General features: G+C 33.1%; 1 protein-coding gene across 1 annotated transcript; it reads right to left on the reverse strand.

Annotated features, from left to right (window-relative positions):
• Positions 1 to 907: 907 nt before the first annotated feature.
• SYCP1 (synaptonemal complex protein 1) lies at positions 908 to 27,334 on the reverse strand. Its single transcript, XM_082778208.1, has 29 exons — positions 27,211 to 27,334; positions 26,205 to 26,289; positions 25,977 to 26,023; positions 24,539 to 24,703; positions 23,642 to 23,709; positions 23,375 to 23,448; positions 22,048 to 22,106; positions 20,966 to 21,035; positions 19,875 to 19,948; positions 18,828 to 18,936; positions 17,337 to 17,431; positions 17,022 to 17,206; positions 15,867 to 15,934; positions 14,626 to 14,687; positions 13,535 to 13,639; positions 12,458 to 12,561; positions 11,745 to 11,862; positions 11,450 to 11,520; positions 10,676 to 10,757; positions 9,926 to 9,988; positions 9,523 to 9,585; positions 8,610 to 8,672; positions 7,284 to 7,400; positions 6,536 to 6,646; positions 5,700 to 5,792; positions 4,711 to 4,785; positions 1,724 to 1,861; positions 1,278 to 1,364; positions 908 to 1,191 (listed from the first exon to the last, which is right to left on the reverse strand). The coding sequence occupies exons 1-29, from the start codon at positions 27,316 to 27,318 to the stop codon at positions 1,048 to 1,050; spliced, it is 2,703 nt and encodes a 900-aa protein (XP_082634334.1). The 5' UTR covers positions 27,319 to 27,334; the 3' UTR covers positions 908 to 1,047.
• Between the last annotated feature and the right edge of the window lie 203 nt (positions 27,335 to 27,537).

Raw genomic sequence — 27,537 nt, forward strand, 5'->3', positions numbered from 1 at the left:
TTTATATTTGGTTACATTTAACTGGAGAGTGCTAGATGTCAGTTCCTGTTATTCTAAGATATGAAATGTCTACATGTGGGACAAAATTAAAAGAAAAAAAAATGACAACAACAAAACCACTGCCACCACCAAAGACAAGCCACAAGTCTTCTACAGGATTATCATGAATGAATGACAATACCCCACAATATCATAATAACACTAAGTGGTAAAAGTCACAAACAATTTTCATTTTATTATGTTTGTAATGCTATCAACTTGACTGCCAATTTGATAGGCAGGCAGTAGGTAATTAGACAGACTCTTCACTGATGAAGGTCCTGTATGGAAACTTGGCAACATGCATGTATAATTCTTAGGAAAGCTGTCAGGTGATTTATATCTGTGTTCTAATAAATATAGCAACGACATATGGTTCCACAGTTTATGCTTCAAATTAACAATTTAATGACATCTTACTACTGTGTTTACAATCTTAAAATATGTGTACATATTTTGTTCCTAATGAAGCTGAAATCTTCTTATACCTACATAATACTATTGAAAATCCAATTTTAAAAGTTCCAAAACTGTTCTAACATACCAAAGCAATAGCTATTGCAAACAAAACAGTCTAAAAAGACAGTTCTGACATTTACAATGAAAGAAAAAGCAAGACAATTTCACATAAAAATGCATGCATTTCAGCGTTTCATTTACTAAATATCGTTTTGTTAATTATAGGTTACGAAAAAGAGCAAATTTTACATAACAGAACTGAAATTTGTTACAGCCAGTATTTCTAATGCCAGATTTATTTTTTTGAAACAACTTTATTCATAGTTGGACTAATTTCAAAAAAGACTTTTTATAGTATAGTGAATGAAATGTTTAAAATGCTCCACAGATTGCAGTAGTGCTATAAGGACTATTTGTAAAAATAAAATTAATGTAGTATTAAACACACTGAACAAGACAGAAAAATGCAACAATGTACTAACTCTCAAAGAATAATAATACTGTGCTTGTACTAATCAAATAATGCCGGGCACTAGTCTTTTTTGTATTTTAAGTAAAGAGTTTTTCAGCTTCTTTAATTTTTCTTTTCCTGTCCATTTTGGAAACTGCAGTCCACCCAGCCTCTCTCATTTTTCTCATAGTTGTAAGCTTCAGTGCAGAGCCTGGAGCTTTCAGGTTTGATGTAGTCGGTTTCTAAGATGAAAAAATAAAGCCATCCATTAGTTTCTAAAACAAATTTAATCTACTGTTCATTTTGATGTGAAGAAAAGGTAGCATACCTTTTTTGGTGTCATGGCATATAATTGTGAAGCTTGTGGATAATCTTTGTATAATTTTTTAAACATTTCTTCCTCTGAAACTATGCTCTTAAATTAAAAGAAAAAAAAAATTTAATTATATTATATTCAGAAATCTCTTTTCTTTCCCAATAGGAATACTGTAGTATGAAAAAGAAAGTTAAGATATCACTATGAAACCTCAACAGTTCCAATAAAAACAATGTAAAATTCATTATAAAACTGAATATATAATTTTATATTGCAGTATTCTGTCATAAAGTTACTAATTATGTACATATAAATACATTTCCAGAAAGAACCAATGAAATAAAAAATCACTCATAAATAGATTTGTATACAGAAGCCCACATGCCTTATTTACATTCTTAGATACATCAGTGTGCATAAAGAATTATTAATCACGCTATTTGTTCTCAGATTTTTACCAAGAGATCACTATGCTCAGAGCTATCTGACTGAGCATCCAGCTGCAGAAGCACTTTTTGCTTTTTCCTCTGTTCTGAAAGCAGATTTGTGCTTTCACTTTGCATTTTATGTACTGGGGGAGTCTTTACAATATATGTCTGCGAAAGAAAAAGATGGCATTTAAAATTACATTTTCAATGGTAATTATGGAATTTAGAACTAAACAGACAGAATATCCAGGCAGACAACAGAGAGATACTGTGTAACAATTATCTTTCAATTCAAAGCATGAAACAAAGATCCAAACAAATCAATTAAAAAAAAAAAAGTTCTGTGGAAGAACTGAGTTTTATGGCACACTATATCTAATCTCTTTAAGCTCATCTAAAGAAACTCATCTGTTATTTTGACCTGTAGTCACTATGTACATACTGTAACCAACATTTATGAAAATGCAAACAAACAAGCTTGCAGGAAAGTTTTCAGAAAGACACTGATAATGAGTGACATCAAGAATAAGATTGTTTTTGCTTAAATAGTTTTTCTCAGTAGAAGTTAAATAGAGAAATAATAGTCAGAAAAAATAAAACAAGAACAATTCACTATCATGAGTTACAAACCTTTAATAATCGACTACCCAAGGGACTTTTTGCAGGTGCTGGAGATGTTTTTTTACTTTCCATCATGTTGACTTTTACAGGAATATTTTGAGACAATATTTTTTTTACATTAATAGATGTACAGTCCAGATCTAAATGAGGTTTAGGTGTCTCAGTAAAGTAAGTTTGTGTTTTCTAAAATTAAAAAAGGTTTAAATTAAAAGCATTTCAATGTCTTTTGGCCAGCATGTATTATTTATCATGGAACTTAATCTAGATTGCTTAGGTACATATTACCAATTTTTTTAATTATTTAATGATAACATTAAAACTACCTTGTGCTTCTTTTCATTTTCAGGAATCATATTTGGGGGCGTTTCTTTTGCAAAATTCTCAAAAAGAGTTGTGGGATAGGTAGTAAATGTTTTATTTTCTAGTTATTATTTCACTCAAGTAAACAGAAACATTTTTGTTTATTGAAGTTAGTGTTACTTCACTGACTTTTAATTCTATTTCACATTTCTTTGCTAGCTGAAGAATACTGTATAGCAGTCACAAAATCACAGAGTCACAGAATAGTTAAGGTTGGAATGGACCCAGAGATCCTCTGGTTTATCATCCTTGCACACAGCAGAGTGTACTACAGTAGGATGCTCACGACAGCGTCCAGCTGGGTTTTGAACATCTCCACGACTCCACAGCCTCTCTGGGCAACCTCCTCCTATATTCTATTACCGTTAAAGTTCTTTTTTCTTGTGTTTGAATGGAATTTTTTGTACTTCATTTTGTTTCTATTATTTCTTGTCATTTCACTAGATACCACTGAGAAACATCTGGCTCTGTGTTCTTTGCCTCCTCCCCCACCCCCAACCCCAGGTACTTACACGCACTGATAATAGGCCCCTGAAATTTGTCTTCTTGAGGTTAAACAATCCCAGCTCTCTCAGTCCTTTTTTCTATGTCAGATGCTGCGATCTGTTAATCATTTTCATGATTAACACAGCCTGAAATGCTGTTGACTTTCTTTACCACAAGGGCACATCCTGTCTCATGTTCAACCTGTCCACCAGAACCCCAGGGCTTTTCCTGCAAAGCTGCTTTCCAGTTGGTCAGCCCCCAGTCTGTACTGGTTCTAAGAGTTATTGTATACTTCATGCAAGATTTCAGATTTCCCTTTGTTAAAAACTTTATCAGATTCCTGTTCAGCCATTTATCCAGATCCCTCTGAAATCATCTGCTGTATCAGACCTTCCAATTTTGCATCGTCTGCAAACTAACTGGGGATGAATTCTGTCCCATCATCTATGTCATTAATTAAGATATTAAACAGCATTGGACCCAGTATCAAACCCTGTGGTACATCATTAGTGACTGGCCTCCAGTTGGACTTTGTACCATACTGATTGTAATCCCTTGAGCCCAGCAGTTAAGCCAGTTTTCAGTCTACCTTACCGTCCACTTATCCAGCCTAAACTTTATCAGTTTGCCTGTGGAGATGTTGTAGGAGACAGTGTCAAAGCCTTACTAAGCTTGAGATAAAGAACTCCCAGTGTTCTCATCTTCCAAGTCAGTCATCTCACCACAGAAGGCAACCAGGTTGGTTAAGCAAGATTCCTCCTTCACATAAATCTGTCCTGACCACTCCCAATCACCTTGTCCTTCATATGTTTGGAAATAGTTTTCAGGATTATTTGTTCAATCACCTTCCCAGGGGTTGAGGTAGCATTGACCAGCCTATAGTTCACCAGATCCTCTATCTTGCCCTTCTTGAAGATAAGAATGAAATTTGTTTTTTTTTTTCATCTCCTCAGGACCCACCCCTAGTCACCATGACATTTGAAAGATAATTGAGAGTGGCCATTACAAAATGATACTGGCCAGCTCCCTCAGCACCTATGGATGTATCCCACCAGGTCCCATGGACTTCCATTTGGCTAGTTTGTTTAAAGATTCCCTAACCTGATCCTCCTCCACCAAGGGTAAGTCTACCTTGTTCCTGATTTTCCAGGTCCCACTGAGTACCACAGCCTTTTTTCCATGTTGTTTGTTACCAAAATTCCTGCCACATTCAGCAGCAGGTCCTGTAGAAGCCTTTCTTTCTGCCCTTCATGTCTATTGTCAGTTTTAAATCAAGATTGGCTTTGGCTTTCTTAGCGTTTTCCCTGCAAGCATTAACAGCTCTTCTTGTGGTTTTAATCTCTCCTTGCTCCCACTTATCTACTCAGGAGTAATGTAAAACATTCACAAACACCAGAAATTATACATAATGACTTCAGGGATCATCAAGCTCTCATTTCAAGACAGCAAGACTTAGAATCAGAAACCCATTTCACAGTTATCATTGTTACAGTGCATATGACCAGGCCAAGCATGTCACCCAGGCTGCTACCTTAAATATATAAATATACCTTCTGTTCAATTTCTACTTTAAGCTGCTCCTTAAGGGATGACAGTTCACTTTTCAAACATGACAGTTCGCTTTCCTAAAACCAATTAGAAGAAATCAATGGAAAGGGTTAGCTATGCTTAACCTGGAAAAAAGAAAATGGTCCAAATGAGACATTATTTCATATTCATTATAAACAAAAGAAAATTCCACTTGTTCAATAGAGCTAATTTAACCATAAAGTTACTATGCTGAGTAGCATTTACAATTCACTTTTAGAGAAAATTCAATCACTAAAATAACACATGATCAAAGAAGTTGATTTTTCATTATATAAAAATAAATTCAAAAGAATAAAAAAAAATATTGGCTTGATGTGTCACACCTTCTATAAAAAAAAAGTCTAATAAAAACATGCTGTAAAGAATTATCCTGTGAAGGGAAAAGTTAGAAAAATACTACATTTTAAGTTTCATAACTTAAGTTTTCAAGTCTTTCATAAAAGACTTGAGGGGTTGTTGACTCTCGGAACATTTCTCAAAGCTAAGGTTACCAGAAAGGAAAAAAAAAAAAAAAAAAAAAAAAAAGTGATACAACTCTAGAGTTGAAGTTTTGTTTCTTTTAAAAAGAGCTGAAGTACTACTGTTCAAAGCAAGAAATAAAAATACTTGTGAGAAGGGGATAAAAAAATCAAAATGTTTAATACTAAAATTTTGTAACCAGACAGTGATGGTAGAACATAATGCACTATTAGAAACAGTAGACAGAAAAGCACAGCTACTTTAAATAAGCTCTAGAAAATTAGTATTTTAATGTACATATTAAAATCTGTAAGAAAATATAGTACACAGAAATTGGTGAGTTGTTCCTTACTGTTCACTCGCACTAAATCAGACTCTTAAAAAACAAGGAACAATAAATAGGGAAAAAAATCTAATATTACATTTATATTACCCTTTTAGGACAGCAACCCCTCCATTTAATTATTCAGTGCTCAAGAGTATGCCTTACCAAAGTTCTTTTCAATGACAACTGCTCTTGCTCTTTTATCTTACATAGTTTTAACTCTGTATCCTTTTCTTCAACCATTTTATCATATTCATGCTGTGTTAAAAATAATAAAAAAAAGTTATTTGACTAAATGTTACAGTTATAGATCTATCTAGTCTCAAAACAATACTTTTTTTTTTTTTTTTGGTAATAAAGCTCTTCTGGAGCTTCAGAAAGCACTAGGAACAAACATGGACACTTCTGCAGAAACTGTACAACAGAAAATACACAAGCAGTGTTATTTTGTGGGGCAATAGTGTTTTATTTCTAGGCAGTGTTATGCATGTTATCTGCACAGTAGAAAATGACAAAAATAAGTTATACTGCTGAAGTTCAATAAATAATCTCCTCATAAAAAGAGGCCCAAACTGATATTGAAAAGCATTACATTAGGACAGTATCAAATGAAGTTAGAATATTATATAAATAAATAAATCCTGCAAAGCACAAAAACATACACGCTCCTCTTTTTTCAGTCTCTGAATATAATACTATGAAAAAGAATGCAGCCTACAAGACATTGTCAAAAGGCCAGTGCCACCAGCACATCTTACCTTAAAGATTACTGGAAATTCTAAGGTGCTACTAATTCACATCATGTTAAGATTTCCAGAAATTTATATAAATGGAATTTATCTGCCAGTAAACATGCTTTCAAAATATGAAGGTGAATTTACTTTTAGATGATGAAAAGTCAAGTGTGTTAAACCTCATTATCCTAGACTCACTTTCTAATTTGTAAATTCTGGTTTTGAAAGGTTTTTATTTATCATAGTATCACACATTAGAAATCTTACTTTGTGCTTTTCCATAAGTGCCATCATTTCAGTTATCTTGTGTTGACATCTGATGTCCATTTCTCTCTGTGTTATTGTTGCTTCATCAGCAAGTAACTTCATCTTTTCTACCTGTTAGTATCAACTTTCTTTTAATTCATGAACAACTAAGAATAACATATTATAAAAATCTTAGTTACATTTCTTCCCACCTCCGTGTGTACAATCTATATAGTTTCATTTAGTGTAGTCTTCATTTGCTTTTAAGATGCTTTTCAAATCCTACATCTTTATATACTTTGTTAAAATGGGCAACTAATATCTAGATTAAAAGTACCTCCATTCTTCCATGGCAAATAAGTGTCATTTTGAACCACAAGGCCATTTCAAGCACTCTGCCCTACCATTTTTTGATATTATCATCAAGAAAGTGTGGGCAGGAAAACACTAATACGAGAAAAATTATATATATATTTTTCTTATTCTGTACTTATACCAAGAATAGAATTTCTAGGGACAATATCCTGACAAAAAGATTTTTTAGCTAGGTTATTATTTTAAAGACATATAAAAATGCTTCAACCTAAAGAATCTAGTATTCTAAAGCTTTGCTCACAGGCATACACAAGAAGTTCCATCTATGTTTATAAGACTGCTATGTAAGTGCAAGGAATCTCACTGGTAAAGCTTCATAAAATATATCAAGAATTGATAAATTATCTTACATCAAAAACTAACTAAAAGTTGCATAAAAATTAACAACTCTCACCTCTTCAAGTAATTTATTTTCAGTTACTCTTTTTGCTTCAATTTCTCTTTTATACATGTCAACTGTTTCCTTATGTTGATTTTTCATATTTTCCATCTCTAGCTGTAGTTTATTCACCTTTTGTGAATGGAGAATTATTGCTGTTACTTGTTCAAAAATAAATATGCCAATGACTTTATTTTTCATCTTATTTTCAAGTTGAGCCACTCTGTACTTTTCAGGTATGTGACTGTACTGTTTCCTATTTAATGTTCATTTTTTTATCATAGAGTTGAACTTTGGTCTGAAGGTAGTTAGAAACTACAGCAACACCAGAAGAGGGAAGGCAGCCCATAATAACAGTTCTGTGCATCACTGTCAATAAAGCAGTCCTAAAACTAGAGCTAGTGAATCACAAAGAAACATTAAGATATAAAGGAATAGCCTGTTAACAATCTGCCAGTATTCTGCCTTTTGTACAAAGAGCTCTTTAGTATTGCTGGCATGGAATGCAAGGTAAGAAAAATGAAGCATAATTAATAGTCTTCTAAGATCTGGGAGTAGGGCTGTATTATGTTTATGATTAAATCTTTCAAATTGTGAAATGAATAAACAGATTATTAATAAATAACTTATTTTCAGAATTTTATTTAATTCTAAAAAAAGGAGAAACTCCTTTTAGCTGCTGATATTAATGATAATTTAGTAAGAAAAAAATAGGAAAAGCCTGTTCCTAAGCAGCCACCCTAAATGTTTTATATTCTTAAAAAATATTGAGATGGAGATTTTATTTCCTGCCTTGCAAATCCATTTTAGATTTTAACATTTTTATGATACGTTTTCCTACCAAGTATTTATTTTGATTAGTTTGCCCTTTAAGTTTCTCATGTGAATACCCTCAAAACAGTCCCCATCTTTCCTGAAGTACCCTAAAGTGGGCACTATATTCTAATATTCAAATAAAGGACTTACCATAGCAGAACACAATAAAGGAGCTGCCTAAAGTAAATAATACATGCATTTCTTTTAATGTTTTTCTCTTTCAATGGAGTGACATCGCTGAATAATGTTCGGTATACTATCAACCAAAAAACAAAGGGACTTAACTCCTTGATAACTCCTTGATATATGAAGTCTCTCTCTACAAGTCTGATAACCCCATATCTAATTATTAGAAAATGAAGCATCTTCCAAAATTCATGTACGTTTCTCTCTAAAATCTGTATCCCAGATCCATCACGCAATGAAGAATGTGTTGAACAAGTTTTATAATGAATTACATAGGGACTTAGAAATTCAGTCTTTGTGCTTTACCCTTATCTTACATGTGACATGAATTAAACCTACCTTCCCTTCATAAATACTTGTTTTCTTGCTTTCTGCAGTCATTTTCTTTTTCAGCACCTTGTTCTGTTAAAATTAAGTAAAACAATCACCATAACAAGTTAACAGTATTATGCAACAATTTAGCCTCACATAGTAGGTCAGAATCCTCAGAATTCTAGCTTTCAGCAAGCAAATAAATAACTGTATTCTCACTGTAGTACAGTTCAGGTTCTAGAACGGTTTTCCAAACGGAAGTGTTCAACTGTTTTAATAATATTGCTCCTTACTCTTCATGACTTTATGAAAGACTCCTAACGGGCAACAACAGAAAATAAGGAAAGAGGGTGCAGAATAGGAAGAAAAACCAAGATGCATCATTCCTCTTGCTTTTGTGCTACAGAGCTTGTATATAAATAAATTTACTCCTGTGCTGCGCTATAATGAAAGAACAGATACAATAATCAATTGATTCTAAGCAGATGATTCAGGGATTTTATTCTGGGCAAATGCTGTCAACTGAAAACGTACAGATGTCAAGAAAAAAAAAAAAAAGTAAGTTTTTACAATACAGTTACTGACAATTTGTCCTTATGTACAAGTCTTTTTTATTATCGGTAACTGAAATAGATCATTATGCCAAATGTGATACCATGGATTGATGATACCATGTTCTAAATGAAAATAATAACAGTTTACTAAAGACTCTTTAAAGAGTTTACTATAATTGCATTTTACAAAAGTAAGAATAATTTCATAAATCAAGTAATTCTAAAGGTAATTCCTTGGTTTGCTTAGAGTTAAGGTAAGAAAGGAAACATTCTAACTTACATAGCTATATCTAAAGAAATCACACCAGACTAAAATGTTTGAATAGTAACAGTAACCTCAAAATACCATGTTTTGTGTATTTGAGTATTCTAAAAGATGTATTTACCTCCTGTTGCAGCTCTTCAATATACTTTGTTTTATTTTCCACCTGTTTCTTCAAATTATTCAACTAAAAGAGATACTTCAAACATTAATTTATAAACTCTTAAAAATGACTCAGTGTGTTAGACATTACTGTCAAAGTTCTTAAATATGCATTTGCACAGGTCCAGTTAATTCCAGTGGGACTGAAACACATGCCAACACATTACAACAACTCAAGTTTTGACCATGCAATACAAGAATTCTGCTAGCCTAGTAACAAACATCAAGTTTAACAGCAGCTACCCAGATCTTCAGTGGTTATTGCGCTTATGGAGAAAAAAAAAAAAAAAAAAAGTAGCTTAATGATTTAAAAAATTAGCTTGTATGAAATTACCTACAGTCCATGAAAATTTTAAATTTCTTACCTTATTGTCTAGAATCTTCAACTGCCTTTCCTTTCTTGAAATTTCATTTTCAATACTCTTAGTCTGGAATTATAATTGTAAATCTAGTCAAACCATTATCAGAACTTTTGTACTATCTTAAAGAAGAAAAATGCATAATCATAGAATTACTACTAACTACTACGTTACAATTTCAAAGCAGTTCTGTCAAAAAGAATTAGATTTATTCCCATTTTGTATTTGTTTGTTAAAAATATATATAATTAATTAAATTAAGCAACTATCTTGTGCCCTCTATATCTTCTTTGAATTTCATGATAAAATTTTGAAATCCACTGTTATGTTAAAAAAGCAGGTGTGCTTTGACAATACAATAAGAAAGTAAAAATATTTAAACATATTCAAACTGAAACTCATATTGAAAGCTAATCTGGATGCTGTTCATCACTAAATGGGTAAATCAAAATAATAAAAAAAATGAGGTTCTACGTTTGTCTAAAATATAACAAATTTGGACTCTTAAGCTTCCATATAAAGAGTAAACATCCCAGTGAATGTCCTTATCTTTTAAACAGGAAGAGCTCAAAATATGTATATATGGTGACTCAATTCATAGAAACACTGAAAGAAGAAAACCGTTTTAAGAGAAAATATCCCTTTGCATAAAAAAAATAAAATAAAATAAAATACATTTTACATTTAAATTATGTCCTACAGGTAATGTTACATATGTTATTTATTTCAAATGATAAAGCATATTACATGGCATACATTTTCTTCATTTTCATCCAGTTTGCTTTTAATCTCTTCACCTTTCTTTGCCATCTTCTCCTTCAAAGACTCTAATTCATTTCTAAATGCCAAATTACCAAATATTAGTAAATATTTATTTAAGAATATTAACTTATTTTCAATACAGCTTTATTTAGTATTTATCCATTCTTTATTTTCTAAAAAGAACTGGTTTGTTATCTACAACTACTACTGATAAGAATTTCATAAGCTGTTCAATGGGATTATTCTTTAAATTTTGCAAAGTGACTGAAGGTAATATCTGATCTGTACATAGTTTTTGTAAGTACGAAAAAATGTTCCCATTATATTCTGATCTGTAATAGCATAATGTTTCTATGAAATTTGGAAGGCTGCCTGTCAGGGTACTAAGACTAACTTCAAATGTAACATAATCAATTTTACTTTTTTACATTTAATTCATAACCCGTAACCTAAATTTTCATTTTATTCACAGCTAAGAGGTTAACACAGAACAGGAGAGGCTTCTAAATGTAACCTGAAGAAATGGCAAAAAAAAAATCATAGCAATTGGTAGTACTAACTTGTAGAAACTTCTACATGGCCAACACCAATACTAAATTGCTTTTGTATAGAAAAAGGCCCATAATTTAACGACAATGCTTAAAATGCTTAAAAATCATCTAAAATAGCAGAAAGCAACATATGAACACAACATTTAGACTAACTGTGAAAGAAGCAAACCTACTTCTTTTAACAACCTTTTTAACATCAATATTTATTTTTACTTGCCTTAGCTGGCCATTTGTTTCTTCCAGATTATCTACTAACAGCTTTGTATTTTCTTCTTTTTTTCTATCACCCTACATAAATACACATATAAATAAAATAAGTAAAATTCAAGGTGACATCTTAAGCAATATCTTGAAATGCTACATTCACAAGGATAACTGCACATATACTGTATTTTAAAGACAACAAAGAGTTCAGATACTCTACAAAACTATGTGAGATTGAAGTTTACCATATGATTTATATTTTAAACAGAATGTTATCCTTTAAGAACAGCTGGAAGTTTACAACTTACCTCATGAATTTCTTGTAGTTTCCTGAGTTCTGCAGCTATATTACTTTTCTCTTGGTCCATTTGCTCTTTTTCTAATAAGAGCGTGTTGATATGTACTGTTAGTTGCTCATTCTTTAGTCTAATTTAAAATAAACGGTCAAGAGAAATAAGAATGTGCACTTTGAAATTTCCTTTTAAATTAGATTTATCTGTTATAAAATGTTACTTCACACTGAAAAAAGCCCAGGCCTGTACCTGCAAATGCAATCTTTGCAACAAATTTAATATAGAGTCATAGTGATGTGAAAAGGCAATAGGTGGAGGAGCAAAAATGAGTCGACTGTTGTATAAATATAATGGCTGTTGGCAAGAATGTAGTTCAACATCTATATTAAAGCAGGGTTAACAATGACTTCAGAAACATTTTCTCTTCATATTAAGACAACTAACTCACAGAAATATGGGACAATTACATATTATAATATAATATAGTACATATAATATGTAATTGTACTATAATATGTAATATGTATTATAACATGTAATAATATAATTGTACATATTGTAATATATTGCAATATATTAATAATATAAATATATAGAGGATGTCATGCTGTGTATATAAATTCAAAATTTTCATTAGAGAACAATCATAGATCATTCTGTTGTATAGTAACTTCTATGTAACACTAAAAATAATTAAACTAATACTATATTTTCAAAAATCATCATACGCCTCTCGTTCAAGATCTGCATTCAGTGTCGTAAGTTGTTCTATATAACTCTGTTCCTTTTCAACTTTAGTAGTCAGCTGTATTTGCAAATCATGCATTTCTTTCTGCAGAAGAAGAAATGTTGTGAGTATACATATGTAAATTACAGATCGTGCAAGCTATCAGAAAAGAACTGGTGACACAAAGCTTTAAGATTAAACAAAGCTACAGACAATCCATAAATTAGCTAGACTTTATCTTTACATAACACTGGTGTAATGTGGTAGTGTGAAATCTTGAAATCTGATATGAATGTTGAACATGTCCCCTATTTTATAGTCTAACTATTCTCTGCAAAAGTACTGACAAAACTACTTTTCCATGGGCATTTAAATAAAGATGGTGTTGCCTCAGACATCATAAGCTTTTGAATTCACCTAAATACTAAAAAAACAAACAAACAAAAAAATCACAATTCCAGTCCTATGTGATAGTATAAGCACACATTTTGAATGCATTCTGAACTACAGAGATACTACTTTCTACAAGCTTTCTGAACTGCTCAGAAATTGGTTGTCATTACAAGACAAGGCAAGCTTTGTAATGTGATGTAGTTTATAATACATAAATGCTTTGAATACTATTTTCTCTGAATAACTACTGATACAGTGTATACACTGGCATGGAGTTGATTTAAACCAGGGAGAAAGACGGTGCATGTGTGTCAATGTACACTTAGTTTTTTAAGCACAGCATATAATGAATTTCTGGAATTTCTCATCACAGAAGGCTATGGATGCTAATAGTATGAAGATGTTCAAAAACTGATGAAACTATTGGACATGGGTAAGTCTATAAACAGGTAACAAAGAGAACTGACAAGGATGTGTCCTCAAACATCCTTAATACAGTTACTGCAGGAATGTAAGGGGGATGGACCAGAGGCTACTCTACTGCATAGAACCATTTTCAGAAGCAGAATACTACACTGGATGGACTACTGGCCCAACTACATCAAGTTTCTTGTTATATATATACAAGCGATAAAACTGTAACAACTAGTTATAGAAAAATGTTAGGATCACCCTTTATTCTGACCTCTCTAATTTGAAGAATATTTTTCATTTCTTTTCCTCTCTCCTGCAAATTTTCAACAGTAGCCTCAAGATCCTTCTTTTTCCCAAGAAGTTCCTCAACTTTACCCTGTTTAAGAACATTAATGAAAATGTTTAGAAAATTAAATGAATAAGGAACAAATACACTTGACGTAAAACGAGGTTTGCGTTTACCATCTTACTTGAATGGATGGAGTTACCTGTTAGACTAGTAAATACAAGATCATAACTAAAGTCATTCTGTATTAGAAGTGTATTTCATATAACTCAGACTTCCATAACAGAAAATGGGCCTGTGCTGAGGTTTAGTAGAGTTCACACAGAACAGAGCTGATTACCTCAAGAAACATCCCTATAAGGAGATAAGAACATCCAGTCTAATGGGAATACATGGAAAGTGGTGTTATAAGACCATTCTCCAGATTGAAACTCCTAATTGTTTTCTCTGAAAAGTGACATGTATTACCACACTAGGCAATGCCTTATAGATACTAAACACTGCAGTATGGAGGAAACCTCATCATAATTAACACCTCTCAAACAGTAAAATAATTGCAACAGACTTGTGAAGTAAGAAACCTAGGAAATCTAGGAAATTGCTTATTAGATCCCTCATTTTATCACACACAACCTTTTCACAAATTCTACTGCCTTTTCCAAGTGGTGTCAATTAATCCTTCAGGCTTAAATATCATATGCTGTGTTCACAAGATGTGAGCTAATGTTTATCATGCCCACACACAAAATTATTTTTTCAGAAAGGTTCAGGATGAGGAAGGAGTGAATACTAGGCATAACTAAAAATAGGAAATCCTTTTCATAGAGAGTGGCACTTGATTAGGTGTGAATGAAGGAGGAAATAACCAGAAATCTTGACATGGAAAAATCAAACAAGCAAGACAATGGAAGGAAGTAAGTGCTTCAAAGAAAACATCAAAATAGTTAAAAAGGTAGTTAAGAAAGCAACATTAGGGCAGATTAGACAGTGTTTATATGGCATATAAGGTACTTAGAAGGCAAGAGAGATTACATATGAAAAGTTAATGCCATGAAACTAAGAAAGTAAACATTTACCAGTGTTTCTGACAGCTCTTCAAGTTGCATTTCTTTGTCACATTTTAGTTTAGTCATCTCTTCTACAGCATATACAATGTAAAATTAATTGAACAGAAAAAATTACATACATAGAAGACAACATAAAGCATTTATCCTTTCACAGTGCCCAGTTTTCAAAACTTGTTGTATTAAGTTCAGATATTTTAAAGATAAACTATAACCCAAATTATCACTTAATCTGAATATAGAGTTAAAAAAAAAATAAAAAAGGGATTCAGAAAGATATTAATGAATATACATCTGAAGAAAAGCTAATCTAATCATTCATCTTAAATAAAATTAAGAGCCTATTATATTTTCTACAACCGTGGCTTCGAGTCTTAGAGTGTGTACTGTAAGAATGTTTACAAAGCAGTAGTCTCAAGGTATTGATGCATCTGCGTTTTTCTGGAAAAAAATCTGAATATGCTGAAAAAGGAAACCACTCATTAGTAACTTCGAAATGTGTTTTCTAGGTGCACATTAACATTATTGATATTTTTTGCAAGTACTGAACACCAAACTCATTTTTGCTTTGTTATCATCACAGGTCACATCTCACCTTATTCCAGAGAAACATTATCAGCAATTTTTAACAACTTTATTGTTAGATTCCCTCAATACATATATCAAACTATATTTCTCATCTATCATATCAGGGCTATAGACATACACTGCACAGTGGGAAAACAATGCCAAAGGTTTGGGTGCTAAGGAGTGCATATGTAAAATTCACAGGGTATCAAAACAATATTTATAGTGAACCACTGTAGGTGTTGTTCTACATCCAACATAGGGACAGTAGTCTGCAGGAAAGCTTAATGCAGGTGATTCGACTCTACTACAAGCTACAGAAGTAATTTTTGGAATCTATTAGTCAGCAGTCTAACGCTACCTCTGAAACTAGTCTGGCCTGCTATTAGTCTTAACTGGGATAATGCAGAGAAATCAAAATGAGTTCTAGGAGCATCCATGCATGTATGGTCTCGCTATTGAGTCTGTTCAGCATTGCTGTTTGACTATTGCCAGATACAATGACTACCAAAGAAGTGAGAGTAGGATGAGTAAAAATAAACTTAAGCAGTCCTGGCAGGTATAGACTATGGTAAATTTATTTTTTCAAGCAACAGCTACAACACAGGGATAGTCTCTTTTCAAGAAACAGAAGAAAACATACTTATTACTATGTAGCTCATCTTCCTTCTTTCTATAAATCTTACCCAGCTCAGCAGACTTATTTGTGAGCTCCAAGGTAAGCAGTTTTGACTCTTCTTCATATTTCTTCAATCTAAGAAAATTTTAATTATTTTGTTGTTGTTGTTCAGTATACAGCACTGCTTTTGAAAGTCTAAGGACAGTAAGACAAAGTCTTACCACAAGCATTTGAAGTATATTGCTTTTCCACAGGTAGATGATATATCAAAGATATGTGAAATATGATCCGTATGATATATCAAATGTATCAAATTCCACTTTTACAGCTTCTGAACAGCAGACAAAAGTAAACAAATATATGCATACCAATGTCTGTACTTCTTTATGAAAATCAAGAGGGCAAAGATTTACTTTCTCATAGACCAGTATCAATCAGCATAATTAAAAAAAAAATACATTAAATTCTTTGCATTTAAACTGGTGTGTCAAAATATGAATTTCAGTTTCGTCTCCCTTTGTTCTTGGGTTTATCATACCCTTCAACTACTTAGCAGATACCTTGATGGTAGGTACTCCAAATCACTGTTTATTAAAAAATTCTGTTGTGATAATGTTTTAAAATACACATCTACAGTTCTATTCCCATTTTTAGAAAGGTTGATTTTAGTTGCTATTAGGTTCTTTGACATATACATATTTTTTAAAACTACAGAAGGCCTGAAATACAGGAATAATAAAGATTGGTATTAAATAGTACTGTTATCATGTAAGGAAGAATATCTTCCTCACTAAATGTTTCATTATTAGAGAACTTTAAAGTTCCAAATGAGATGACAGCTCTATTAGTTAAGAACTGCATCCACACAAAATCAAACAGTGCAACCATGAGCAGGATTATCTAGTGGAAAGTATCCCTGCCCTATCCCTGCCCATGGGAGGAGGGTTGGAATTAGATGATCTTTAAGGACCCTTCCAGCCCAAACCATTCTATGATTCTATAACCGTCTTCAAGGTCTAGACGGACAAAGGACGTAAAAAAAATAAAAACCAAAGTGGTTACAGCTAAACTCATTGATGATGACTGAATGAGTTACTACTGATTCAAAACAAAAAGTTATTACACCAGATCACACAAGACGTTTAGGTTTTATTCCTAGCAGCTCAGCAATCCAGTATTTTATCCATAAAATTATTCATTGATTGTAAACTGTTTAAATTACCTATTTTGTTCTTTTTGCAGCAAGGTTTTTAAATTGGAAGTAGAAGTCTTGAACTCTTCTATCATGGATGTATGCAAAGCCTTAGTTTCTTTACATTCTTCCATCTGTGCTTCTTTCTCCTGAGTGACCTGAATTAATGTTTTCACTGCAGTCTGCAGTTCAGTTTCTAAGCTCTTTTGAGTAGCCTACAAAACAATTGACATTTCTAAACGTGTTGTAACAAACAGCTACAACTGTTCCATATCTAAAAAGTATCGGCAGTTAATTATGCAATTACTCATATATTTATATCAGAAAACTATAAACAAACTGTACCTCATTTTTTTGCAATGAAACTTTGGCTTCTTCCAGTTCTGCCCTCAAATACTCTTGATTGAGTTGGGATTCTTTTAACATTTCCTCTTTCAGTCCTAAGCAAAAAGATAAAAACTTACATTTAAGAAAAACAACATTTACTAAAATATGCTTGCATTTGTGTTTTACGGGTAAATATATTCCTACAATTTAATCAGTTAATTACATAATGTACTCATATAATCGTTAAGGAAAAAATCCTCCAAGGTGATTATTCAACTTATTAAGTAACTACCTAAAATGCAAAATTGCTTGTATTTATAAAATTTAACAAAATGCAGTCGCTCATATGTATCTTGAATAAAAATGTTACTAAATGCATCCCTGTCTATGGCGGGGGGGGTTGAAGTTGGATGATCTTCAATTTCCTTTCCAACCCAAGCCACTTTATAATTCTATGATAAAGCATGCCTTTCCACTCCCCACGGAAGGAGAGGCTGAAAATTGTCTCAGTTCTAAAGAACAAAGCTACTTGCATCACATACTATAAATACTCTGTAATATAAATGGCTTTTAAAATACTGAAAACCTAGTTCTAAAGCTCTAAGTTTCCTCAGCTGCACCTGACTCTAAGTCTGCAAAACTGAATATATTTTCTCCTTGTAATCTTCAAAAGCTTTCATTGCTTGACTCACCCTTAAAATAGAACAACTCTTTGAAAATATTTTTACTTTTGCCTATTTGCAAATATGAAATTCCATTTGAAAGCTGTAACATTCTGGTGGGGTTATTTAGCTAAGATGTGGAAACATGTCTTGTTGAACAGAGAATACTACTATTTGTGGACTACTGAGCAAAGATTAGATGTGGAAAATTTTACTAACTTGATTGAAAATAGATCAACTCAGTAACCATGAAAAACACTACTCTCTTGCCATGTTTACTATTGAGGACGAACTGAAATGGAACAATCTTCAGAATATGGACAGGGTTTTACCTTGTCCTGGTATATCTTTCTATACTTCTGTTATAGAAAAGAAATAACAGGGTATATGACACCTTTTCAGTAGCATAACAATTTTCACACAAGAGTTTATGGAAAATTAAGAGAAGAAAAGTTCCTTGCAATGGAACTCTCCTGTCAATGCAAAAACAAAGTGTAGCCTAAACCTAAAAAGAAAACCTTTATTATGAAATAAGGGCCTGTATTTTACATAAGGAGAGTTTCTACAAGTCCAGTTCCCACATCAGCAGCATCTTGCTCATTTCCAAACTGGCCTGAATATGACCTGCAAGGTCCAAAGGTTCTACTGCTGACTAATAGGATGAAATTATCATCATTCTGTTTCCCATACTTCTACAGACAAATGTATTTCCATACAATCATAGAATCATTAAAGTTGGAAAAGACGTCAAAGATCATTTGGTCCAACCATCCCCTTACCACCAGTATCACCCACTAAACCATGTCCCTAAGCAACACCATTTTAATATAGTAGAAAGGACTCTTACTTTTTGCTTCCTCTAAGTCTGCAATCTTATTTTTTGATTCCTGCAGCTGAGTCTTAAGGTCTTTTATTGCATCATCTTTTTCACCATTTTGTGTGGTAAGAACTGAAATCTAACAAAATTAAAATAGTATCACAATGAAATCTAAAAAAGAAGATTTTCAACTTCATTTTGTACATCATGTATGTTTAGTACACATACTGCTGTCATTCAAGTTAAATAAGGTGGTCATGTCTTAGTCAAACATTGATCAAGTCATACTGCTCTGGATGAAAAAGCTCTTCAGTTCAAAATCAGAACATGAATACCAACAGACTAAAGATACAAGAACATCGCTAAAGTTAACAGAATCTGACGGAAATGCAGACTCAGGTGTTACCTTTTTAATTTTTCATTCATTGCTGATGCCCCAAAATACTCCTTACCTCTCTAGAAAGGCATGTAGACACCCTGCTTTTCAATCTTCTGCTTACAGACTAAAAACTTCTGTCACAATTATTTTTTTCAATTTAGTCTTCCATCACCGATACCTCAACATCGCTACAAAAAACCTACTCGAGTCTCAGATTCCTAACCTCTTCTACCAGCCCATGGTCTGATATGCATTTAAGTGTTCTTTCCACTCTCCTTCTTACCAGGTATGAACTATATCTTTCTTACCTATATGGAGTGATGACTGTTCTGTTAATTTTATGCTTCTGCATGAGTCATCTTTATACAGACAAACTTACGTACAGAAAACAGAATAAGTATTTAGTGTTCACGTGGTGCTTTTATATCCTGTCACAGACATGTCCCTTATTATGATAGAGCAGACTAATTTAAATTTTATTCCAAATAACACAGAATGAACAATCCGCCAAAAGGTAATTTGCAATAACAATTTCCATCCTTCAAAAATACAAATATTTCACAAACAACCAAGCACTTTTAAAACAATTATTTCATTTGATATATCAGCAATTCATTAAAGCAGACTTTAAATATTAAAGAAACAAGATTTGTTTCAAAAATAAAGTCCTACATATTAGATTTTAATAATAAGCAAACCTGCTTCTCCTTCATACTGACTTCCAGTTTGCATTCTTTTTCAAACTTGTCCACTTTTTCTGCTTCTTCTTTTACTTTTGAGAAACAATAGTATTAATAGTTAATAAACTAAAACATTCTCCAAGTTAAATGCAATTTTTATTTTAAGATTGCTTTATAATTGTACAGTTATACATTTTTTTTCCTTAAAAGGAATTGTTCAGGTAATTTTTGAAGTAAATTTCTAATCACACAAAATACCTGTTCTGCCAACTTTCCATAGAATTAGTTCATTACTGCATATATGAATTGATAGACTGCTATATGAAACTAGCAGAAATGCACATGTAAGAATAAGACAAGCAATTAGTGGTATAAATAAAGCAATATTTAATTAAAATTTATGTAGCTATATATTAGAATACTATCATTTAAATAAACCAGCTACATAAAATATGTAGTCATCTATAGACTGTACTTCACGGACAAAACTAAAAGTTTAGTGACTACTAGAAAAAAAAAAGATTTCAAATCTGATTTATTAGAACAAACAAACAAAACAATAAAGAGTCCAGGCAGTATGAGTAAAGGCAGGGTCCACACCTTTGCTAAAATATTTATGGTGCTGATGGAACAATTCATCAGAGGTAAAATTTAAACCAGAAGTAAAAAACTGTGTCTGTGAGGAAACCTAAGATGTTGCAGTGAATTTAGCTTTTCTAGGAAATTTGAAAAAGACCTATCCCAAACTAAGAGAAACTGAGGTAGCGTTAAGCCTGCTGCAAAGAAGCAGACCATAGCACAAGGAAGTATGTAACTTATTTTATAGGAATAAGACTTGGATAAGAAATAATTGACAAGAAATTGCCTTATCAAAGTGACTGAATTTAGCTGGCTGTCTTCAACAACTGTTCCTTTAAAGTAAAAGGCATTTACTACTCTACTACTATGAAATGAGAGATTCCAGGACATAGTCTTAGAACAAATATCAGTGTTAACAGTTCACCATTCTCGCACATCCTATCTTTCTGGCATGAAACTGCAAGCAATAGAATCTGAGAAGTACAAAATGGTTAAGCCTGCAACATAAATGCAGTAAGCATAGTTCTCACATTTGAAACACATTTCCAATCTGGTATTCTCTGCTTGCACACGAAGCTCTTCAAATGCCACTATCATTCTCTAAAAATAAAATTTGAAATGTACATTCATATAAAGCTATGTGCTTCCAGTACTGAAAAACAATATTTGTGGTTTGTAAACAAGCAATATTATAAACTCATTCATATCTGTAGATAAAATCATTAAAATCTAAAGTCAGAGTTAACAGAATGCTACTGGAGATATAAATAATTTCAAGAATGAGATATTTTTACTGGTCCATGATTGTAGATCCCTACTATAATGGAGAAGGCATCGTATATTCCTGAGTTGCTACAACAATTGATAATTAATATTTAACAGTTATAACATGTGCTCCCTGACTCTGCTTAATATCAAGTTCATCAATCCCAAAAAATGATGCCTCACATTTCTCTATTATAAATATATTAGGGTCTTATATTCCACACTGGAGTAATTATTAATAAAAATATGACTTTGACAAGACCACAGTTGCTTTATAAATTAAAAAGCATTAAAATGTTTATCTTTATGTAAGTATATTGCATTTTATATTAAACAAAAACACCTACTAAAATAATCCTAACATACCTGACCCCATTCCACATCTCCATCTTTGGTCATACTCAAAACCTAACTGAACACACTCCTATGCAATCTTTAATGAAGCACTTTTTATACTTTAGTTGATCCTGCTTTTAGCAGGGGAAGTTGGACCAGAACTTACTTCTCCAGAGTATCCTTTCAATCTCAGTCATTCTTTGAAATCACCAGGTAAGTTAAACAGGGTACAAAGACAGCAATTATGGCAGTCAGAAAACACTATACAGATCTGTGCTCCCAAGCAGTGTTGCATTTTAGACAATGAATATATTATATACAGTACAAAATTAACTGTTGAAAAGCAACTGAAAATCAGACTTCCTACATCCCACATGAACCTTCTAATCACTTTATCAGAGAATGTTCTTTGTATGAATAGTATGTCAACGTATACATGCAACTCAGATATATCAAGATGTGCGTGTAACTTGGATCATATGTGAGGTTTTTAGCACACTAAGTCACTTACTTCAATGTTGTTATTAAGTTCCACATGTAGTTGTCTCGTATCTTCTCTTTCGTGTTCATCTATCAAAGCAAGAATGTACCATAAGGTTTTCCTTTTGTAAAATAATGCCAGCTGTCCAAGCCATTATGCTTAAGCAGCATAATGAATTTTAAAAGAAATTACAGGCTCTTATTAAAAAAAATCATTGTGAAGTATAGTACACCAAAAGTTATACAACTTGAAGAAAATACATGTTCCATCAAAATACCAAGCAAGCTCGTCTTTTCAAATTACCTTCCCAATCTCATTTTTTTCCACAAAGAACATAATTCTCAATAATTTATATAGCTATATTAATTTTGACAGTATTAATGTAGTTTAATATTACTGTATCAAAAATGTTAGCATCTGAAAAACTGTAAGATAAAGTTTAACAATGAATTTCCTTCCATCAGCAGAGATGTCCATGACCACAAAACTGTCATTAGAGAACTGTCACAATACTCCGTATCTCCATCTTTTAACAATTCCAGTTTCCAAACTGGTATTATTTTTTTTTCCTTAAGAAAACAATTATGGAAGATAACAATAAGAAACACAGCTATCAAGGGAGTACAGTAAATGTATATGTAGGACTTTGTAGAAGCAAGGCTAAAAAGAGTCAGATACTTCTTAAGTACCCAGGATCAAGTCAGGCAAATTTTAAAGACTATTCACAATTTTGAATGTCATATAGATTAAAATCCCAAGTCAATAACATATTTAAAAACCTCAAGAATGTAAATTTTGTGTCAGCTAGTTACTCATAGTGTCCTGAGTTTTGGAGTTTTTATTTTCCCCCAGGAATCTATAACTGCTCCAAAAAGAATACCAACTCCGGAATTATTTTTAAAGAATGGTAACTAAAGCAGATTCTACTGCTTAAAAACAGTCAAGAAGTGCCACCTGATATATCTTAATATATTCAAGGTATATGGATGTGACTGACAAGTGTGACAAGATTTCAGGAGACGTGTACTCCTCTGGAGCATTTGCTAGTGGCTAATCAGTATTGCTTACAGTACCTAACACTTGTCATACCCGGATCAGACAACTAAGTAGGTCCCAGGCATGTAACATTTTAGCAAACAATCATTAACTTCAGAAAACCTCAGAATATAGCATTACAAAGTATACATGTATTAGACTTCTGGCTTCACTTCTCCTCTTTACTCTGATGCATTGAGCCACATATAGTTTATCTCAACTCGAAAACTAATTCAGAACCAAACAAAAGATTTTTCCTTCATGAATTTAGAGAAAGCTAGAAGTAAATTTACTTTCATAAATCAATATAAAGAGCATTTACATTTCGTGGACTTCTCTGTGAAGTGAGTACAGGTTTCCTTGAGTAGGTTACACAGATGCCTTGAAGTGCTGTTTCTAAAAGAAGGCAAAAAATACTATAATATGTTGTCACAAGGACGCATGGTACTTTGTACATTTATTTAGTAACAATGTGAACGCTTTCATGAGTTTTACAATTCAGTAACTAAATCTAACTTTCCATACCAAAGCAGTTCTAAGCAAGAAACCCCATTATTTTTGCAAATCTATATTTAACTGTACTACTTACTCTTTTAAAAGGTCTTTATTTTCACATATCTCATCTTCCAGTTTTAAGCTTAATTTTTCATTTTCAAACTAATTTCATGGGAGACAAATACAAAATATATTGTTACTGAAAAATATACTGCAATTATACTTTCAATTCAAAACACACATGAAAACCTGTTCCTATGCATCCAAAGACTGAAATCTGCTTTATCTGATGTTACATGCCGACACAACTTTTATTAGTTTGCATGAAAATATAATAAAAAATAATTTACCATGATCTTAAGCACTTAAAGACATGTTATCCATACATACATTTGCACACTATGGATATGCATGTTTTCTCAGAATAACCATTTTCTCAAGGCAAAAGTTAAACAATCAAAGATGACTTAGGTTATGCAGGTTGATGCAAGCAAACAACAAAAAAGGACAAATAAGTTGTTTAAAACATATTTTTTAATCACAAAGTTCTCTATCACTACCAGCAAGAGAAAAAATGTGGATGAAGCAAGACTGCACCATTTCCTGTACGTGCTGAGTATAGAAATATGTGTGGGCATAGTTTACACATACCAGGAGGATGAAAGCTTATTCAATCTTGAGGAGGTTTCTGCATCCCCACAGTATGATGTGCATGTAAATAATACAATAATGGAATGTGCATTGTTAAAATATGGTAAACAACTTTTTAAAACAAAAAAATATACTTTTTCCTTTTGAAAAAGTAGAACCATATGTCATTAATAACTAGTCAAATAGCTTATTTAAAGTCATCAAATGAATTGGTCAAAATGATTTCTTCAACCTCTGTAACAACCTTTAGTATTTAATTGTATGAATAATACTTTCATACTAAACCAGGAAGAGTTTTCTCTTTAATTTACATATTCAACATATTTTGTACAATACTGGCCTGCAATTCTTGAATGGCTTTACGCTGTGCTTCAATAATCTTTCTATTTTCTTGCAATTTTCTTTCCTTTTGATTTAGTTCTGATTCTACAGTCAGTTTCCATCGCTTGATCTTCTCAGCCTCTTTGTAGAGTTTTGAATACAATTCATGCATTGTTTCTATATTCTATTAAAACATATAAATTTAAATCACAATTTAAATCTCAAGTGCTATTTAATTAATAACATCATAAGTCTTTTTTCTTTTTTTCCTCACAGATGGTGACACAAACTTCTGTATACAGGAAACAAGGTTCATGTATCTGTGTACTTGTATGTATTAACAGACATTAGGGAACACGAAAGGGACATAAACACAAGTGAAAAATAACTTAATGCCCTCAAATACAGTGATACTGCTAAATGGATAGATATATATTTAACTGCACTTCACCTAAAGTCAATAAAGTTTTGCAAGAATTATCAGTAGAGCCAAGATTCCTTCTCTTAGGCTCTTCACTGAACATTCCCTCTCTTGTAACAATAGACACTGCTGGGTTAAGTAAAACAAGCTACAGAGATCTTGATCTGCGATGTTTATTTTTAGCTAACTCATACACAAAGCAAGAAAAAATACAACCAACATTGTACTCTTAGAATATCTTTAAACCACTATACAAGCCATGCTTGATCAGTGGTTTAGGCAGGTAGAACAATGGGTTACAAGGCAGTTCTACAGGTAGGTTTCATGTCACCTAATGCTATCCTTGTTTTGGTGGCATCATGATTATTTTCTTTACAATTCTTACTGTACTTTAATATCTGCTAGGGCTAAAAGATGTTCAGTCCTCAAGGATATGAAAATCATTAAATGGGCTGCAAGAAATATGTTCCATTTTCTTGTGGAAACCAGCATTTCATATCTAGGAAGCACAGGAAGCTACTACAAAAAATTAGCTTTACTGAGTTACACTAAAGCAGAACATGGGCAAAGAGGTAATGAGAAGAATCAAGTGCTTGAGGAAACCACTCCAGTAAATTCACTGCTTTACAGATAAAATAAATAAAGACAAGGTAATTGTAATAACCTACTTTGATTCTCCAAAGAATATTCTGACTTCAACCCTTGTGCCTTCTATCAGACTATTCAGAAACATGTTCACAATGTTGAGTGCCTAAATCTTACTGTGATTAAAACTTACACACTTCACAGGCTCTATTAACATGGAAATCACCTTAATATCTGAAGATTTATCTATAGGTATGTTCATTGAATATTAAATACCTCCTCAAACTGACACTGCTTTAAACTGGAGACACAGAAAACGATTACTACCCTCTGACTACTTCCTCTAGTATTGAATAGTGCTTTAGACACTGTTTCAGGAACAAATTAAGAGGCCCTAAGAAATTAGTTATGCAAAGTTTATATTTAAATGCAACTTTTATACTTAGCTGACCTCTTCATCTATCTCAGGGCAAAGTTTTACTTGCTGTGAAATTGCATCTGAAATATTAAGAAATTCTGGTCAATTTCAAAAAAAAAAAAAAAAAGTGCAATTGTAGCAATGCTACAATTATGTTACAGTTACACTATGAATTTACATAACTACTAAGGACAAACATTCAAGACATTAAAAACTTTTTAAAAATTTTGCAAGATAGATGCTTAATCTAGTCTTTCTTACCTGAATCAGTGATTTCACCATGGTTCAGTGTACTCGTCATTACAAAAGGTGAATTAAAATCATCATCTGGGCATTTGTTAAAACCCTGCATAAATTTAAGAATAATTTCTTATATGTAGATTTGTAAAGAGGAACTATAAAACAAATACAGCTGATGTGAAAATGGGATTTCCCATTAATAAAGCAACTACCTACTATTTTGAAAGCCCCAAGTATTAGTAACGGCTTTGGAACTTTACTTGCTTCATAGTTCACAGTGGCTTTTCAAACTGTTGGTCTGTAGCTATGTTATAGACTATACTGAGACTAAAGAAGCGGATGCTTCTGATTACAGCTATGAACTTACTAGCTACGGCATGTTTGTTCCCAGCTGTACGGTAAAGAACTCGTTAAAGCAAAGTATTTTTTTCATATTTATTTTTGCTTTATTGCCAATAGTACTTCTAAAACACATCAGATTAAGCTTTAGCATAAACATTTGACTTTACAAGGTGTTTTGAAAGTCACAGAAATTTATCTTGTAAATACTGTAACTCATTTCCTGTCAGCATCGTATCTGAATCTAAACATATTTAATAAGAAGCCTCAACTCGAAAAGGTATCTTGTAAAATTCACATAACAGTGCACAGCAACAGTTCATTTTCAATGCGCACTTGGATCTGGTGGGGTCAATAATTCAAAGCAAGTAAAGGTATGAGCGGTGTATTTGCCACTGACAGTTCAGAATTAACCACATCAAACATGTACGTTTATTTGTCATCGGTGGTGTGGAGTTAAAACACATTGCAGATGCCGGAAAAGACGGTTCTTTCCGTTTTTGACAGAAAACGAGTAAAAAAGCCTTTGAAATTAATTTGAAATCGTCAACGCTGGTTTCCGGTAAAGCTATCTCGGCGCAGACGCTTTCAGGCACACGGGGGCTGAGCGCTCGGCTGGGAGCTGCCCGGGAGCGCCGCTCCTCCTGCCCCACCGCCCGCCCGCAGCCCCCAGAGCAGCGCCATTTACCTGACACAGCCCCGCGGCCCGAGCGCTGCTCTGGGGTTTGACCGCAGACACCTGACCGCTGCTCAGGCGCGGCGGAACGAACAGTTTAAATGGCTTTCCTTTCTCCATGGCCTCAGGGGAGAGGGTAGGGCTCGGAGCCGACGCCTCGTGACGGACGCCCCCCGCCACCCCACCGGCTCCCCCTCAGCCGGCCGCCGACGGAGAGGACGCAAGGGCGGGAGGCGACGGCGCGCGCTCAAAGCGGGACGGGAGGCGGCGGGAGCGGCGCGCGCCGGGCTGCGCGGGGCGGGGCGAGGCGAGGCGAGGCGAGGCGGGAACGGCGTTGAG

Source organism: Aythya marila, assembly GCF_965140915.1.
Source record: "Aythya marila genome assembly, chromosome: 24".
NCBI lineage: Eukaryota > Metazoa > Chordata > Aves > Anseriformes > Anatidae > Aythya > Aythya marila.

Bases quoted from the DNA above. Each gene is read 5' to 3' on its own strand.
- SYCP1 (XM_082778208.1), bottom strand. From the start codon at position 27,318: ATGGAGAAAGGAAAGCCATTTAAACTGTTCGTTCCGCCGCGCCTGAGC. The intron at 18,937-19,874 runs GTTTGCTTATTA...TAATTTTGTTAG, and splicing joins TCAGTATGAAGGAGAAGCAG to ATTTCAGTTCTTACCACACA. The intron at 13,640-14,625 runs GTAAATGTTTAC...GTTCTTAAACAG, and splicing joins AAGAGCTGTCAGAAACACTG to GGTAAAGTTGAGGAACTTCT.